We start from the raw sequence: 18983 nt of genomic DNA on the forward strand, positions 1-18983 counted from the left end.
GTTATAAATAAAACAGTTTGTATTCTAAAAAGTTTCCTAAACCAACATTTAAATAACTCGTTTTTTAACTTCTAACTAAACTCCCCGGTATCAGTAACCACCCAAAAAAAAACCTGCATGCGCCATCCCACTAATTTAACCCACCAGCCGTCACTGACATTGAAGATCAAAAGGATTAAGTTTCAGCTAAAAACCTGTAAAAAAAATGTTATAGGCAAGCTGGTGTGTGTTCGAGGAACTATAATCCGTGTGAGCAACATGAAGCTGCTATGCACATGGCTCGGATTCCAGTGTAATACATGTGGTAGCGTTCAAACTGTAAAACAACAGGAAGGACTTTACACCCAACCCACCGTGTGTGGTAGCCCTACATGTAGAGTTCGCAGCTTCACACCACTCTGCAGCTCATCACTCACACAAACACTCAACTGGCAGACAGTCAGACTACAGGAGCTGGTAGATGATGACCAGGTAAGTTTTTGGATCTCACTAACCACTAATTAATACATAATTAATCCTATGTCCAATCGTTCGGTATGCAGTAAAGTTCCGCTATTCCTAATTAACTGAGACCTAACCCTGTTCCAATTATCAGAAATTTGGAATAGGCGGATTTCTTTAACACGTTCGCTACCGCAATAGTACTAAATTTGTTGTCATTCATATGGACCAGCGACGCACATATGCGATGGCTGGTTTCTACCCATAGACTGACGTTGCATATAAGTGACGGCTGGTCACATTAAAATAGACTGACGTCGCATATTTGTGTCAGTGTCCAATGTTATTAAAAAGCTTATATCTTTGTAACGGTCTATTTGAATGGCCTGAATTCAATTCTCTGCATTGGTTTACAGGGATGTCTGTCGCAAATGTGAGTCACTTGGTATGATTGATTGATTGATTGATTGATTGATTCTGTAGGGGCGGACCTTGTCCTGTTGCACGTCAGCCACTGATGGGCTTTTTGCGCTCCCCATATGGTACTTCAGAGTCCGTCAAACCTGAGTTGCTTAATGAACTCCAGCATCCTGTCAATGAGCTCCTCCTGAGGAAAGTGTCTGCCCCTTGTCATTGCACCAAGAGTACTATCCCTTACCTCATTCAGAGCTGTGCAGTCGTAGAGTAGGTGATCAGCAGTCTTCTCTGATTGCCCACATTTCCTACACGCAGTGTCACCATTGTGGATCCTCAAGCGATGCAGGTGTAATTTCAGAAAGCCATGTCCAGTGACCATTCCTGTGATCTGTCTGAGTCGCCTCCTGTCCAAGCGTAGGGCATTGGAGGCGACCGTCTGGGAAGGGGAGAAGAGGGTGAGCTTACTTACCCTATGGTGCTGAAGCCTAACCCATCTTTTCCTGTGTTTCTCCTGGGCCCATGCCATGACTGAGTGACATGCATGCCCACGAGAGATTCCACAGAAAGGCTGTGGTCCCACGAAGTCTGAGGCTGACGCGACATTTGCTAGCCTGTTAGCCACCTCATTCCCTTCTATCCCTGAGTGCCCAGGAACCCAACAGAGCGTTACCTTGTTGCGCCTGCCCAGGTCACATACCGCAGAAAGGCAGTCCCAGACCACCTTAGAATTGAATTCATAGGAGTCAAGCGCTTTGAGCGCAGCCTGGCTGTCTGTGAAAATGGAAATGTTGATGTCCCTGAAGCCTAGCCTCAGGTTTTCCCTAGCACATACCATAATCGCAGTCATTTCGGCCTGGAACACAGTTGGGTGAGTGCCCATAGGAAGACAAATGTCCACCCCGTTCTGCACTCCATGAATTCCAGCCCCAGTCCCACTTCTTACCTTAGAACCATCAGTATACCATTCAAGGTCGCCTTGTGGAAGAGGATTCCCACCGGACATCCACTCATCCCTGGACGGAAGGAGGACAGTGAATGGTCTGGCGAAGAAGAATCGAGTCGGCATGTGATCCGAGGGCATGTCCATTACCTCCCCTCTTACCTGCTGAGTGATCCGAGAGTGACCTCGGGATCCTCCAACATCCAACCAAAGGTTTTCACACTGGAGTCTGTAGGCAGTCCTCCTCGCAGTGACCTTGACATGCAGGTCAATCGGAGTGAGGTTGAGAAGGCAGTCCAGTGAGGCTCCCGGACAGCTGCTCATTGCGCCCGTGATGATGAGACAGGCGAGTCTTTGGACGGCAGCCAGATCTCTCACCGCCGACACTGAGTCCATCTTGGGCCACCACACGAGTGAGCCGTATGTCATGGCGGGCCTTACCACGGAGACAAATAGCCAGTGCATGAGCGCCGGCTTGAGCCCCCAGGTTCCTCCTACCATACGTCTGCAGGCCATGAGTGACCACTTACCTCGATCAATGACCTTTTGGAGTTGTGGCCCCCATTGCAGCTTTCGGTCCAATACCACCCCCAGGTACTTTACCTGATTCTGCATTTCAAGCACTGTGTCTTGTAGTCTCAGAGGTCCTATGCCATTTAGATCGCGCCTCCTCGTGAAGGGGATAACCGCCACTTTGGAGGGGTTGATAGAAAGGCCTACCTCAGTGCACCATTGTCCAACTAACCTCAAGGCTGTGTTCATGAGGTCGGAGACCGTGTTGTTGAATTTACCCATAACTAGTATCACAATGTCGTCCGCGTATCCTTGAACGAATACACCACTATCACTGAGAGATCTAATTAAGTCGTCCACAACAAGGTTCCAGAGAAGAGGAGAGAGTACACCCCCCTGTGGACACCCTCGTGTGGTCCTGGCCTCCAGAACCTCATTGTGAAGAGAGAGTCTTACCTTCCTCCTCTTAAGTAGAGACTCTACCCACCTGCACACCACCTCATGGAATCCACGAGCTCTGGCAGCATTGATTACAGCCTGGGTTTCAGTGTTGTCAAAGGCGCCCTGGATGTCAAGGAACGCCCCAAGGGCAATCTCCTTGAACTCAAACGCCTTGTCGATTCTGCTTACCAGGTGATGTAGGGCAGAGTCACAGGATCTTCCTGGGGTATAGGCGTGCTGGTTTCTATGTAGGGGATTGACTCTGAGGACTGTGTCCCCCACATACCTCAGCACCAGTTTCTCTAAGGTCTTCAACAGGAATGAGGACAGAGAGATGGGACAGAAGGACTTGGGATCCGTGTAACTTGCCTTACCAGGTTTTGGGATGAAAACCACCCTTGAGATGCTCCAGGCCGGGGGAATGTGTCCCAGGGCCAAGCTGGCCCTGAACAACTTACTCATTGCCGGAAGTAATATATCGATACCTTGCTGGAGACAGACAGGTCTTACCTCGTCAGGTCCAGGTGATTTGTATGGGATGAGTGACCCTATGGCCCATCTCACACGACTGTGTGTCACAATGTGGCACGCAACCCTCCACCGAGTGTTGTTTGCCCTTGCGACAGCTTGTTCCTCATCCTCCGGCACCAATGGCTCGCTTGGGATGATGCAGCCAGGGAAGTGGGTGGCCGCCATGAGCTTTAGCACTTCCTTAGGTTCATACAGCATATCTCCCCCAGGCTCCTTGAGGGGGCCTAGCTTGGAGGAGTTGTCCTTTGTTAGGACAGTGTATATCCTAGATGTATCTCTAACACTTTCTAGCTTGCTACAGAAATGTTTCCAGGAGAGCCTTTTGGCCCTCCTTACAGCCATGTTATATTGGGTTAGCAATCTATGGTAGCCATCCCAATTATTTGTCCTCTTCGCCCACCTGAACTGAGACCTGACTCTCTTTTTCAGGCTGGTGAGCTCTGTGGTCCACCAACTCACTTTACCCTGCTTCCTCACCGTTAGCGAGCAGCTCTCGTCAAAGGACGTGACAATGGCCTCGCCTAAGCTCCCAGAGGCAAGGTCTAGCGTGTTGGTGTCTCTGACCCAAGGGAACTGTGTGTCAAAGCATTCAATGCGCTCTTTAAGAGTTGATCTGTACATATCCCAATCTGCCTTTCTGGGATTCCTGAACTCAATCTTTTCCAAGGAAAAGTTACCAATGTTGAACATGATATGTCTGTGGTCAGAGAGGGAAGGTTCCTGGGATACCCTCCAATCCAGAATTCTGTGACTGATCCCCACGTTGGTTATAGTAAGATCTATTACAGATTCCCCAACCCTGCTATGAAAAGTTGGTTCTGAACCGACATTAGCAATCATTAGACCATTAGAGGCTAAGTATTCAAGAAGTGCCTTACCTCTTGCGTTATTATCCCTACATCCCCAAGCAGTGTTGTGGGAGTTGGAGTCACAGCCCAGCACGAGGTCGTCGCCGGTCCTGGCCGAGTGCTCGACCAGCTTCCTAACTTCCTCTTGCGGAGGCTGCGTGGGCTCATCTTGCGGCATATATACTGAAGCAAGTAGAAGACGCCGTCCGGATTCCCTGCATTTGGTCTCTACCGTCGTGATGTCTCTGGAACAAAATTCCAGAACCGGCACACAAATGGTGTCATTACTAGTCCAAATGCAGGTTCTAGGATTCCGGACCTGAGCCGAGAATACCTGGCCCCTAGAGACCCCCATTCCCGTTATATTGCCGTCTCTAACCCAGGGTTCCTGGATAAGGGCAAAATCAAAAGCCCCACCCGCAGTACTCGCACAGAGTACCGCAGTGGCAGCTTTACTGTGCTGTAGGTTCGCCTGCAGTATTCGGATCGTCATCAGGAGCACCTGAAAGAACCTTGAGTTGAACCCTTGTTATAACCAAGAAAATCCTCCAGCCCCTGTCCCTCAGGAACTTGGCACTCCCGCAGTCAATTGCCAGAACCAGAGTTTGGTGTTCCGCCTCTCGCTTGCAACTGACCACTCTCCAGTCTCTGGTTGACAGTCCAGGATTCAGCTTCTGGACAAACTCAAAGATTTCTTTAGGATCTTTCCTGGCCAGGATCCAGTCGGTATGGAGAAGGACCTTGGTGGTACGCAGGAGATCTTTATGATCCCCCACAATCACACTCGGCCCCCCCCACGCCCACCGGACCCAGACCAACAGCCACCTCCTTGAGCCAATCTCTGGTCTCCTCGTTTCCGCACAAGACTGCGAGGGCACCTTTGTCCTTGTAGGTTTTCAGGATCTGCTGAGGAGTGGCGGCCATAATAACCATCTCAAACAGTTTCTCCTGTAACAAGCAAAATTGTTCATCAGTGAACCTATCGTCAGGATAGTTCTCCGGAACAATCGCCATCTTCCAGCCCGAGAGTTGGTCCTTGAAGGTCAAGTCCTTGCTGGCATCGCCCTCTGCAGCGCTCCTTGGCGGCGGGGGTGGGACATCCCACCTTCTCGGCCGCTTTGGAGTCTGCTGAGTCTGATGCTGCTGCGGTGGACCTGAAACTCTGCGCATAGGAGAAATACCAGAGCCCTCTCCTCCAGCAGGACTGGGAGTTTCAGCCTGCCTTTTCCTCTTGGGCTTGTTGACAAACCCTTTGGATTTTTTGTACTCAGCTTTTGAAAGCCAAGTACCCTCAGCCCCCTTCCTTGCCCTGACCTTTGTCCTCCACACACTAGGGGGTAAAGATGGCTGTTGTCTTCTCTCCTGTTCTGGAACAGTTGCACATGCCTGGGTCTCTACGCACAGATCCGGTGTTGCCACCTCAGAGGTAGAGCCCAGGGTTAGATTTGAATGGGCGCTTGAGTCAGCCACACTACCCGCCAAAGCCCTGTGTGCTTCCTCAAGCATTTGAACGTCGTCGATACCAAGATTTTGTGGAGATCTAGCAATGAGGGAGCTCCTGGCAAAAGCCTCTTTGCCCCCCTCCACCTTCGTCTCTGAAACATTGTCTGATAATTTGCCCTCCCCAGAATCCATGGGCAAGCCCTCCAAGATGGAGGGGTGGGATTCACGCCTAGGCGCTGACCCACCTGGGGTATTTTCCGTAGTTTGATTAGCAGACATCATAGCTTCTGAAACAATACCAGGTTAGCAGTTTGAAGACTGTACCGTGTTCCATACACTCCGCTCATCAATACCTACTCCAGCACCGCTGCACACATACCAGAACTGGAGGGCAGTGCAGCAGCCTTACCGTGATCCATTCACTCCGCCTGCTGCTCAATTGACACTGAGCCCGGACCGGTGTCCATCACCTCGGCCTCAGGTCATACTAGTGTCGCTGCTCCCCGACCCTAGGGCAGACATTCATTCTGCCACCATAGATCCGCTGCCTTTAGTGATAACAGTGGCACCCCATGTAGGCTGTGACTAAAGGACACAGTACAGATTAACTGACTCACAGCGGTCTTGAGGGAAGGGTGCCACAAGGGCCCACCTCCCCCCTGAGGGGCTTACGCTTACCTCTCGCCACCGTCACTTGGTATGTGGATAAGATGATTAGTGACTAGGGGTGGGCGAGTAGTGATTTTTCTATTCGAGTCGAGTCGAGTATTTGAGTAAAAACTCGAGTATCGAGTCGAGTCGAGTAGTTGCGCGTTAAGTAGGCCTAGGCCCAGGGTTTAAGCTGCGGTAGTATTTTATTTTTAGCATCTTGCTATTCACAACTTAAAAATGCTACATTGTTTTGCAGGCTAGGCCTATGGCAAATTTTCTACAAATAAAATTGAAAGATGTAATGTTCAGACAAATGTAGCCTAATATTAGCCTACTGGAATTTTTTGTTTTAAATGCAAGTTATTGAATAATATTTTATCTACAGTTAACTTGAGTTTGCAGCATTTTGCTGAAACAAATTTCATTCTAGCCTAAACCACAGAAAACATACTACTATAACCCAGAATGCCAACCGCATGGTAAAAAGCATTAAGTGTTTTGAGAGAGCTTTGCCTGTCAATCGCAGGCAGCGCCACCAGCATTGCTATGCTGAGTGCATGGCAACGCTGGTAGCGCTGCCTACGATTGACAGGCAAAGCTCTCTCAAAACACTTAATGCTTTTTACCATGCGGTTGGCATTCTGGGTTATAGTAATATGTTTTCTGTGCCTAAACCCTGCCTAGGACTAAATAGGTTGGTAGTTTAAGTATACCATATTTTCTAAGTTATAAGGTTACTAATTATTAGTACCTCTTACCTTAGGCCTAATAAAAAATTTGGCCTAGACATAACTTGTTATTGCGGGTTTTGTTTTTTCTTGCCTTTAATTCCTCCTCACTAACATGATAATCAACCTGGGTAACTAACTTAATAAGGTAACTTAAAGAATAATTTAAATTCAAATAAGAAACAGAATTTATAAAACAGAAAACTAATATCAAACTACATATTGTATAATAATTTAAAAACATCAATATGCAATTAGGTATTTTAAAATAATCACTTGGATAAGCACTTCATCTACCTTAAGTTTTGGGTACTAGGGCTATCCTCTTCACTCAGTATATTTATATCAAACAAAAACGTAGTAGGCCTATTATCTCGAAATAAAATCCCACATTAAACACTTAATTTAAAATAAAAACACATTTCACTGTTAGTAGCCCGGTATAGCCTATTTGGCCTTTCTTTAATAAACTCACATCTTTCTAGGTTAAGTTACAATTCAAACTGTAGTTGTCCTCATGTTTCTGCCACCAGATGGAAAATTGCACAATCAAAATCACAAACAGAATATGTTTTTTTACTTTCTATAAACTTCCACTAACAAAATCAATCTATAATATTAAAACAAAACAGGGTTTTTTTATTTCACGATTCTGAATCAACCACTTGACCGATTTTCATGATTTTTGTGTTGAAAGAAAGATAATTTTGAGAACTAGGGAATGTCGAAGCCATAATTTTAATTTAGGGTTTCAGTTTTTTAGAAATTAAGTTTCAATTTTTAAAAAGTCTAGCAGCCGACACTAGCAATTCAAAGTATTTTCAGTGCTGGTTAAACTAACAGCTGGTTATAAACTGTCATTGAAATGTTTATGTTACAAGTTGTTTGTATACAAAAATATTGTTCTTTGGTGTTGGCCTGCATACTATTTCACTTAAAAAATTTTTTTTCTACCGTGAAGGATCTGCTTTATCGGGAAATGTGTTATTTTGATCTATACATCTCAAACAGTTTAATCAAGTTTTGTTGTAAATGCAAACTGTGTAAGTAAGTTATTTAGTTTATGCCATGGAAATAAAGTAAAAGACCAGAAGTAAAAGGCTTGGACGGGCAGGCTATGCGTGGTGGATAGGAGATAAATCAACTTTTAAAAGTATATTCCATAGTACCACAAGATAAAATACCACTTGGAAGACCAAGAATTAAGTGGAAAGACCAAGTTATGACATACATCCTCAGACGGGGATCTAAATTAGAGAGACAGGGGATGGAAGAGAATGGGTGGCCAATCCTCGTAAGGTGTCAGTCTGTGGTCACGGAGGTAAAGGTGCGGTAAGTACATATATAAGTGGTATATGCAATTGTAGCAACTCTACTCAATACCAGTGTGTGTCGGTCTCCAATCTCACTTCATGTGTTTTCAAATCGACGCAACTGCTATTTTATGGTAAAATTATCAAATTCAAAATGCATATCGCTATATTTTAGGTCTATAATCGGATGGAAGAAATGAGTAGTCACGTGACATTTGTTAATAAGTTCAACAACTAAAAAATAACAATTAATTGTTAATTAGGTTGTTTTGGGGCAGTTGGCCCCCATTAAAACTGCCAGAATTTGTCACTGTGCGTGTAAACTAGATGTTCTTCTGAACTATTCCGTTTTACTTGAATACTCGATTCCCGTACGTAGGACGGGCCAACAGCTCGTTTTATTTTAAGTTACAAATTCACTTCAAAGTTAAAACATTCAAAACTGACGTTGACATAACTTCAATCCATTGTTTTGTTGTTACGCCAGCTGTCACCATATCTGCTCTCTCTCTCTCTCTCTCTCTCTCTCTCTAGTCAGTCTGCTCATTCTGCTTCTGCTTTGTTTTCCCATCAAACAGCTGTTTTGCAGGGCTGACGTTGCCATATTTATCATTGCACCATTATGGTGAACTAGCTGAATACCCGGTCCTTCGTACGGGGTTGGCTTATAAGTATAAAATGCTTATTGTAGTTATACTAATGCTTTTTGTTTGCAATGGAAGAGGACGCGGTTTGAGAAAATTTGGTTCTTTTAATTTACTGAAGCTATAGTATAGCACATATACGATAGTCATAATGTTCTACCACTACACCTAAACAATAAAAAAGTAAATTATTGAATATTCGCACAACATCAAAACATCATTTTATAAATTAAAAACATAATCTTAACTGTAAACAATCCTACTTTAACAGTTCTCATTGTGCATCACAGCTTCAAATTAGCTATGTTGTCATAAATGAAAAAATGTACAAGTGCTACACAATGTTGGTACCTTATAACTTTTGAATAATATTGAATATCATAGAACAACTTGAGTAATTGAAACAGCTGACAAAAATCCCTATATATATGATACTCATATGAATATGAATACTCATAAGGTTATCATGGGAAACTCCAGAGCCACTGGGGCGGAGCCCGAAAGGATTTTTGAGATACGAATACGTCTATATGTTAATCGGGAATGTGAGCTATCATCATACCAAATTTCAGCCCAATCCGACCAGTAGTTAAAGCGTGATTGAACTTCAAACAAACAAACAAATAAACAAAAAAACAAACAAATACACAAACTTTCACATTTATAATATTAGTATGATGTCGGCAAAATTATTATAAAATTGCTATAGCTTTTACTGTATTTCGTAAAAAAGTTAATAGTTTGACTAATTTATCGTGTTTATGTAAACTCATTAGAAAATTATACTTATAGTTTGTTTACGCCAATACCACAGTTACAAAAATTATCGTCCATCTGGCAACACTGAGTTTAAAGTGGAACTGATCAACTGATCTTTTCTTTCTGCCAAGACCCAATGAGATTGCGTCATTCAGATGCATCGATGTTCCTGCAGTAACTTATCGGTTTGTAAAACTTAACACTAATACCGATTAATGTGAAAAAATACTACGCTATAATAGGTTATTTTTATTTGTTGTATTTCTATATTTTGGTATAAAATATTTTTTTATTTCTTTATTTTGGTATAAAATATTTTTATGGCAGTTCAAACTAAATCTGATACTGTACTTTATAATATCTTTAAGAATCGTCTGCCATTGTTATACTAGTCACGAGACTCCCTTGTTGACTATCGACTATTGCAATTCGATAGATTCATTCAATGCTTTATTTCAACTTACTGTATCGTTATCGAGACGTATTGTTGACTGTTGTAGGAAAGTGAAAGTCTTAAGTAGTCCTCTTGCTAGCTCTGCCGAATGACGATGGTTGTTTGTTGAACATTTGGTTTACGCTAGTCTAACCTATATGAGTTTAGATCTGTTGTTTTTTGTAGGAATGGGGATTAAATAATGAATCAACACAAAACAAAATATATTTATTAAATACGGGTATAGAAAATCGTGAAGTGGCACTATTTATAACTACTCGACTCAAATTTTCGAGTAGTAATTACTACTCGACTCAAGGTCGAGTATTTGAAAAAACTCGAATAATTACTCAAAGGTCGAGTACTCGCCCACCCCTATTAGTGACGTCATGATAGTTGGCAAAACTGATTTTTACTTTTCTGCATCACTGGCCTGCGGTGTGCGTGTACTGTTAACCAAGTGATACCCGGTCTATGTGTAATATTAAAATGTATACCTCGGGCCGTGGCAATGACCGCAGCATCGCAAATTTCTATATATATATGATGGGTAGTGAAAGTGAATTACAAAAACAGACTGGAGTCCAATAATGAGTAATCACGAGGTTAATCAGTGCACAGCATGTTTTTGTTTGACATTGAGTAACTGTATTGAAGCATCAACAAAAACAATTAAAAATCACTCAACAAGATTTAAAAAGATAAAGCCTTGGATTACCGTAGATCTCATTAAATTAATTCGAAAACGAGACAAGTTAAGTAAAAAGATCGAAACCCAACCTTTTAATATATTACTTCTAGATAGTTTCAGGGCCCTGCGCCTATCTTTAAATCAAAACATCAAACTGGCAAAGAAAAATTATTATAGGGGTAAAATTTCAGAATCTAACAGGGATCCAAAATTATTTTGGGGCATAGTTAGTGAAATATCAGGCAGGAATTGCTCTAAGGACCATTTTCCATTTGAAAAAGTTGTACCTGGTTCTTCGAATAATGTGAACATGAAGACTAAAATAGCAAACGATTTCAATAAGTTCTTTACATCAGTAGGTTCTAAATTGGCCAACTCAATCAATGCAGCTGGGGCTCCAGTCGTAAACGACGCTGACTTCTCACTCGACACGAATTTCACATTCAACACGGTCACACACGCTGACATAGAACGTTACGTCCAGGGTCTGCGCGGAGGGTCTGCACCTGGCCATGATGGTATCTCGGCCTTTGTTCTTAAAGAAAACATCCACTCTCTATGTGCTCCTCTTTTGCACATTATCAATCTTAGCCTGACATCTGGCATATTCCCAAACGAGCTGAAATTGGCCAAGATCATTCCATTGCACAAATCCAATGATTTCACAGACATGAATAACTATCGTCCGATTTCTTTGTTAAGTGTAATCGCTAAGCTATTAGAGAAAATTTCTAAAGACCAACTTGTTTTTTACCTCCACCAGTGCAATATTTTAAGTGAAAATCAGTATGGTTTCAGGAGTGACAAAAACATATCTGATGCTTTATTTGATATTAATAAATGCATTAACGAGGCAATTTATGGCAACAAACGAAGTATGTTAATATTTTTAGACTTGAAAAAAGCTTTTGACTCAGTGGACAGAAGCCGATTGTTGCGTAAACTTGAGCTTGTCGGGGTGCGCGGCACCTCGCTCGCTTGGTTCAGCTGCTACCTCTCTGATAGGCTACAAACTGTCGCACTTGGTGAAGTGTCAAGCCATGTTTTGCCAGTGGAGTATGGTGTGGTCCAGGGTTCGACACTTGGTCCTGTTTTATTCCTCATTTATATTAATAATATTTCTAAAATTCAAACAGAAGGAAAATTAACATTATTTGCTGACGATACTCTAATATTTGTAACCGGATCATCCTGGGAGGAGGTTAAAAACAAGGCTGAATCAGACCTCTGTTTGCAAAAAAAATGGCTTGACCAAAATGTATTGTCTCTTAATATAACGAAAACCAAATTCATGCCAATTTCATTACGCAAGATAACCGAATACAAACTTGATAACCTATCTATTCATGTCTGTGGAAGTCATTCCAATAACTCTTGTTTTTGTAGCAAAATTGAAAAAGTTGATTCATACAAATATCTTGGTATTGTTTTTGATTCAAAGATGAAATGGTCGGAACATGTTGAATATCTAAAAAATAAATTACGTAAATATATTTATGCATTTAGGCAACTTAGTGATATACTCGAGGAGCAAGAAATTAAAATAGCATACTATGCATATGTTCAATCATTGTTATCTTTTGGAATTATAGCTTTTGGTGGTGCTTACAAAACTATCTTGCAACCTGTTTTTGTTCGTTACTACTGTCAATTACACTCTTATACTGAGACTGGTCTGTTTTCCTAGGCATTTTCTCGTCGCCAAGATAGAATAATTGATTATTAAAACTCATTTTAAGTAAACTCAATCAAAACTATTTATTTACAAAAACAAAACAATAATATAAAAACAAACCAAATAGCAGATGATTCATAACTTCATAACTCAGCTGATAACAATAATCCTACACTAGGCCTAGGCCTATTCAAATATGGTGAATTTTAAGAAAAAATCTAATACCGAGTATTCCTATACACATCAAACACTTAAATTTTTACACTTTTGGTATTCTTTTAAAAATGGTTCATAAAAAGGCCTCATTATTATTTCCTAAAGATTACGGAGGTTGTCCTCAGATGTAGGCAGGTCGACAGATCAAAAAGTTTGGGAACCGCACAGGTGTAGGCTATAAGTATTTTAGAATGTAAAAAAAATATAAAACATGTGTATATGTATGATTTAAACTGATTTTTATTTACAAACAGAGATATTATAAAATACTATCCAGAACACGTCACAAATTACAAATTATATAAAACTAGGTGAAACCCGTCGAAATCGACGGTTACTTTCAAGGCTTACACTAATTCATCTAACTGCCATAAATTGAGTGAAATTATACATATTTGAGCATTTAGCGTTGTTTAAAGAGTAATAAGTGTAAAAACAATAATGATATTAATTGTGTTAGTTACCAAATATGGTTGATCATTCAATGAATAAAATATTTCTCATACTGTACGTCATCGGTGTTATTATTAGTATGTTAACTGGTATCTCTTCTTTTTTCTTTTGGAATAAACTTTAAATAGTATTAAAATCGTATCGGTGGATATTTTGTAGTTAAAAACTTCCGCGATTTCATCAGTGTAATAAAGATGAATCTATGATTTTATTTGAGAAAAAAATATCTTTTTGTTGAGAAGACACGTTCTAAATTGGAAGAGTTACTGTGATAAAAGGATTTTCCTCTGATTTCGTAATGGAACATTATATTCCAAAATATGACATGATACAGAAGAAAATCAATTTTTAAATCAGAAAATAACATTGCAAATACTTCTTTTGGACAATTCAGTAACTCCCAATAAATGTGTGTTGTTTAAAATACAATTCAAAAACTAACAGCTGTTTCATTAAATAGTTATTTGTGCAACTAGTGAGAAAAGTGAGCAATTGACTCACTCGAGAGAAATCCTTACTCACGAGCCGTAGGCGAGTGAGGAATGGTTTCTCGAGTGAGGCAATTGTACTTTGAACTCGAGTTGCACATTATACTTTTCCTACAGTTACCATAAAACAAAAACATTTGTGAAGAAACATGAACAAACATAACCTATTTTTACACAGAAGTGAACTTTTAATATAACATTTAATGTGAAGTGACAAATACAACAGTACAACAGCTGACCAGCTGATTTACAGCCAGTGCTGCCAACGTATTTCGCGCGCATACGATGTTGCCTGCATGATACGCGCTCACTATTTCGTGCCTTCACGTTGCAAATCTGGAGTGAGACAAAGTAATTAGAGTGAGACAATGTTAACATTGTCTCACTGGTGAGCGAATTGGCCACTTTGCTTTCTCAAATCAGTGAGAGAACATGTACATTGTTAGGTGACTGTAGGAAAAAGTATTATCCACATGGCCAAAATGTAAACAAATCTGTGGAGGGATATTTAAAGGCTTCTGGGGCAGAGCCCTAAGGGAATTTACTTCATTTTTCTGTTGATAACTCATCTACAGACCAAGACATTTCTTTGGGCACCTACCGAGTTTCTATGCCCACCCGTTCTCTAAAATTAGTGGAGACAAAGTTTCCACACTTTAATAATTAAAATCGGTCCAAAAATGAGGGAGGAGTTCTGTTTACAAAAATCAGCTTAGCAGCTTAGATAGTTTTTCGTTTACAGTGCAAACCATGAAGTACATTATTTTATTATACCTTAAAATCTATCTTTGGTTTTGTATCGTAGGTAGTATAAATAAGTAATCACAGTAAGAGTTAACAAAAACGTACTATTATCAAGTTAAGTAGTACAGTTAAATTTTGTTTCTAAATTTGGCATTTGGAAAACTATTTGGCATGTTTCTAAGAACCCACATTGTCTCTTTTGCATACTGACCCCGTTGCAAGGCACGGGTATAGCTGCTAGCAAATACAAATAGTAGCGCTGATTTGCAGTAGCTGTTCAAATGGCGCTACTAATTGCACCAACGGGATTGATTTGTTTAGTATCTAATATGAATTAGAGTTAATCATGTACTACCACAAAGTATTCTTTCTACATAAATTACAATTCCATAATACCCCCACCGCAGCAAACCTGCAGCCAAAGCAAATTTCCATTTGTGTGACTTTATTTTTAATTAAATCTAATTCAATAACATTAGGTTTAACGAGTACCTAGGTTTTTGCTGCCTAGAGGGAGGATAACGAAGTGTGATTTTAAGGAACATATCATTAGCTTACTATGAAATAAATAAATTTGCCAAGTTTGATAAAAATCGATCCATAAACAAGCAATATTACAACAGTTTACTTATCCTACTAATATTATAAGTAAGAAAGTTTGGATGTATGGATGTATGGATGGATGGATGGATGTTTGTGACAAGTAAACGCGAAAAATACTAAACCGACAAGGTTGAAATTTAGTATGATGATAGCTGACATTCCTGATTAACATATAAACATATTCTTACCTCAAAAATCCTTTCAGGCTCCGCCCCAGTGGCTCTGGCTCTGGAGTTTCTCATGTAATCCTTATGAGTATTCGTATTTAAAGAAATTAAAGAATTTTGTCAGCCCTTTCAACTTCACAAGTTGGTTCTATGATAAATAGCATTAAAAAGGTATAAGGCTTACCAACAGGGTGCAGCACTATTATGTTTTTTGCATTTATGACCACAGCTAATTTTAACCAACTAGCAACAAAAAGTTGTGGTACACAATGAGAACTTAACTTTTTTTCATGGTTTAGGTGCAGTGGTAGAAAATTAGGGCTATGGTAGATACTGTAGGACACTGTAAGATACCGTATAAATTAAAAGACCAAATTTTCTTAAACCGTGTCCTCTCCCATAACTACAATAAGCATTTATACTTATATGCCAACCCCGTACGAAGGACGGGTACTCTGCTAGTTATCTATAAAGCTGCTGTTTTAGTTTAATTATTGGATATCAAATAGGCCTATAGACTACTAACAAATAGATGTCCACAAAACATTTGCAAGGCATTTGGTTTTAAGATATTTAGTTTATGTCAGTTAATGTGTGTAAAAGTTTTGCAAACTTGACATGCAATCAAACTGCTGTTCTGAGTATATTTGATTACTTGGTTAAGTTTTTGTTGTAATTTTGTTTACGCCATAAATAAATTGAATAATTTGAAAAAGCTTATTTTAAATATATGAAAAATCATTAATTTACATTTCTAATAAACAATTTTAAATAGTATACCCTAAGAATAATAAACTAATTTAAAAAATACAGTATTAGCCAAAATAAACAGTACTGAAACTGAATCAGCTGTAGTTACCTTCTCGATCAGCTGATTCAATAGGTGATTGTTGCCACGGCTTTGCGTTCATTACTTCTTTCTTATTTGAGGTTAGTTTTTGTTAACATGGTGCTAACAACTTTAGAAAAAACTTTTATCGTAGAGCCTCATTTTCGCTCATACGGAATTGGACGTGCGGGTGGTCCAAGCTTGTCACACACTGCTTTACGTTTTCAGGAACATTTCCACAAAAACCCGCCTAGTAATGCTGTGATTCTTAGTGTTGTCGAAAAATTTCGAAGAACTGGTAGTGTTTTGACACAGCGAAAGGGCTTTTCAGATCGCCCAGTTACTGTCTGTACAAATGAAAACCACGGAAGAGTGTTGCAGCAAGTGTTACAGTCACCGAAAAGAAGTCTAATGCGAGCTTCTCTTAAACTGAATATTAGCAATACGTCAATGAGAAGAATGTTCAAAAATATTGGTGGTTTTCCCTACAGGATACAAACTGGACAACCATTGGATCGTATAAACAAACTACTTCAGTACTTCAATGTTAGTAATATGCTATGAAGAACCTGATTTTCTGAGTGATGTATGGTTTACAGATGAATGTCATGTGCACCTTAATGGTTACATAAACAAGCAGACAACACGTTTCCTTGGATTTGAACGTCCTGACATTGTTGTAGAGCATAGTAAACGTGTAACCATTTGGTGCGCTGTGTCAGGGAGGGGTATAGTGGGACCATACTTTTTTGAAGGCAATAATGGGGAGACTGTTTCTGTGAATAGGGATCGATATAGGGCCATTCTTGATCGTTTTGTGAGTGACCTCAGGAGATTTTGTCGTGCACGAAACCTGCCGTTAGGTTCACAGTGGTTCCAGCAGGATGGCGCAACCAGTCACACTGCCGTTAACAACATTGCTTTCCTCCGACAAACCTTTGGCAACCGTCTCATCTCCCTTAGAACAAACTTTCCTTACCCAGCCCACTCCCCCGATCTTACAACACCGGATGCTTACGTGTGGGGAATGTTGAAAGAAAACATCTTCCGTGAGGACCCACCATCTACCATCGTTCAACTCAAAGAAAAAATAACCATGTGTATTAGGAGAATGGAACAACCCCTATTCATAAAAATGGTGCAAAACCTACAAGAATGGTACGAGTGTTGCCTCAAACTGAACGGGGCTCATATTGAACATGTTATTACCCGTGTTTAGCCGATTTTGCTTCCATTGACTTATATGTATTGTTAAAATTTATACATAAAATAAAAGTACTACCATTAAAAGTATTAAAAGTATTTCAGTACTGTTTATTTTGGCTAATACTGTATATATAGGGCCTATATACATAGTTTTTTCTTAAACCTAATTGCTACTTTAGATTTGTTATACAGTTTTAACTATTTGTATTTGTAGAGAGAAGGAGGCCGAGTTCCCCGTACAGTAGAGGTTGAACTGACAGAAGATCTGGTTGACTCTTGTGTGCCTGGGGATGAAGTCACCATTACTGGTGTTGTTAAGGTATTCCAGCCATAGCTATGAATATATTTAATACTTTTGTTGTAGGAAATCTGCAGAGTAAGGGATTATCTAGTCTCACCTATTTATTTTGTATTTAAACCAGTTAATTAAAATATTAAATTAATACTAAGACTAGCATCACACATGTTTATCTTGGACCAAAACTAGAGCTTAAAAGCATAATATTGTAAACATAATATATGAGCTGCTACGGTCTACTGTCCTTCTCAACGGGAAGGGGACGCAAAAGATGACGTTATTTAGATCTGTGCTGTGTGAAATATTTACACTATTAGAAGCAAACTTAATTTTGGCACTTAGTGTGGTAATTTTTTTTTTATAATTAAGATGGGGGTTTGAAATCAATATAGATCCATAAGAATCTAACAAAGTGTTATAATATTTACCTTAGTGTTGCAATAAAAGTAGGTACTTGATATGATTTTAATTTAAAAAATTACCCCCGCCACAGCAAACTTGCAGACGAAGCAAATTTCCATTTTTGGATTTACACTAAAATATCTCCTTAAAAATATTACATTTATTCCCTATTTAAAAAGCATTAGTTTAACAAGTACTTAGGCTTGCATCAACAGGGAGGGTAAAAAGTTTTTTTTTTTGTGAAATGTTAATAGTTTTATAAAATAAACTAGAGGACTCATGCTAATACAGTAAGTTATCTTGAACTTCCCCTAGTAGCAGAAAATCAAGAAAAAATTGTTTTAATACCAGTTTTAAACTTATTTTAAAACTGTTATTAATATGAGTAAAATTGACAACGGTTTAGTTTTAAAATAGATCAAACATTTTTTCCAACTATATTGCAACAACCTTAAAACTGTTTTACAACAACCTAAAAATTGACTTCACAAACATTCAACCCTTCCCGGACGGGTGGCGGATATATCCGCTTATGGTTTTTGATGTTCCGGGTGGGAAGCGGATGTATCCGCCTTCTCTTCAGACAGGCTGGCAGGTGCTTGAGCAGTAACCAGATGTTTCGAGGTACCAAGGCTCCACTTTCCTGCTCTCTCCATGGCTGCGCTCACTCCCGCACTCCCCCCTCTCTCCCACGCCTACCCCTCTCCCACGTCACCCCCTATCCTGCGCATCACCCACCTCTCCTACGCTCCCCCCTTGACGCTTCGTGCTCAACACTACGTTGTCTTTATTTATTGTTTTCAGGGTGTCTACCAACCGGGAAATCCGGGAAAACCGGGAATTGTACTTAATTTTTTATTGGCCATGAAATGTACGGGAATTGTCCTTAAATGCCAGACTATGTCCTTAAATTTTTAATGGGCCATAATTTTATTGATCGCTAGTTGGTTAGGAGCACATAAAAGGTTTATCAGATGTTTGTTTACATTTTCATAATTTATTACTAGAGTTATTATGCAATAAAAATCCCATTAGCAATTTCAAACCCATTAATATTTTATCACGACAATCAAGTGTCAAGTCAAGTACTTCCAAGAACTGTTGACTCA

At 40.0% G+C, this 18983-nt stretch overlaps 1 protein-coding gene across 3 annotated transcripts in view; it reads left to right on the forward strand.

Annotated features, from left to right (window-relative positions):
* The window catches only part of LOC128982079 (DNA helicase MCM8-like), a 149778-nt gene that overhangs the window by 49151 nt on the left and 81644 nt on the right, over window positions 1-18983 (forward strand). For all 3 annotated transcript variants that reach the window (XM_054401122.1, XM_054401129.1, XM_054401135.1), the window contains 2 exons: window positions 215-471; window positions 17389-17493. In XM_054401122.1, the coding sequence (XP_054257097.1) occupies window positions 215-471; window positions 17389-17493 (362 nt within the window). The remainder of the gene's footprint in view (window positions 1-214; window positions 472-17388; window positions 17494-18983) is intronic.

Source organism: Macrosteles quadrilineatus, unplaced genomic scaffold (assembly GCF_028750875.1).
Source record: "Macrosteles quadrilineatus isolate MER2022 unplaced genomic scaffold, UCM_ALF_1.0 Scaffold_1__1_contigs__length_201487025, whole genome shotgun sequence".
NCBI lineage: Eukaryota > Metazoa > Arthropoda > Insecta > Hemiptera > Cicadellidae > Macrosteles > Macrosteles quadrilineatus.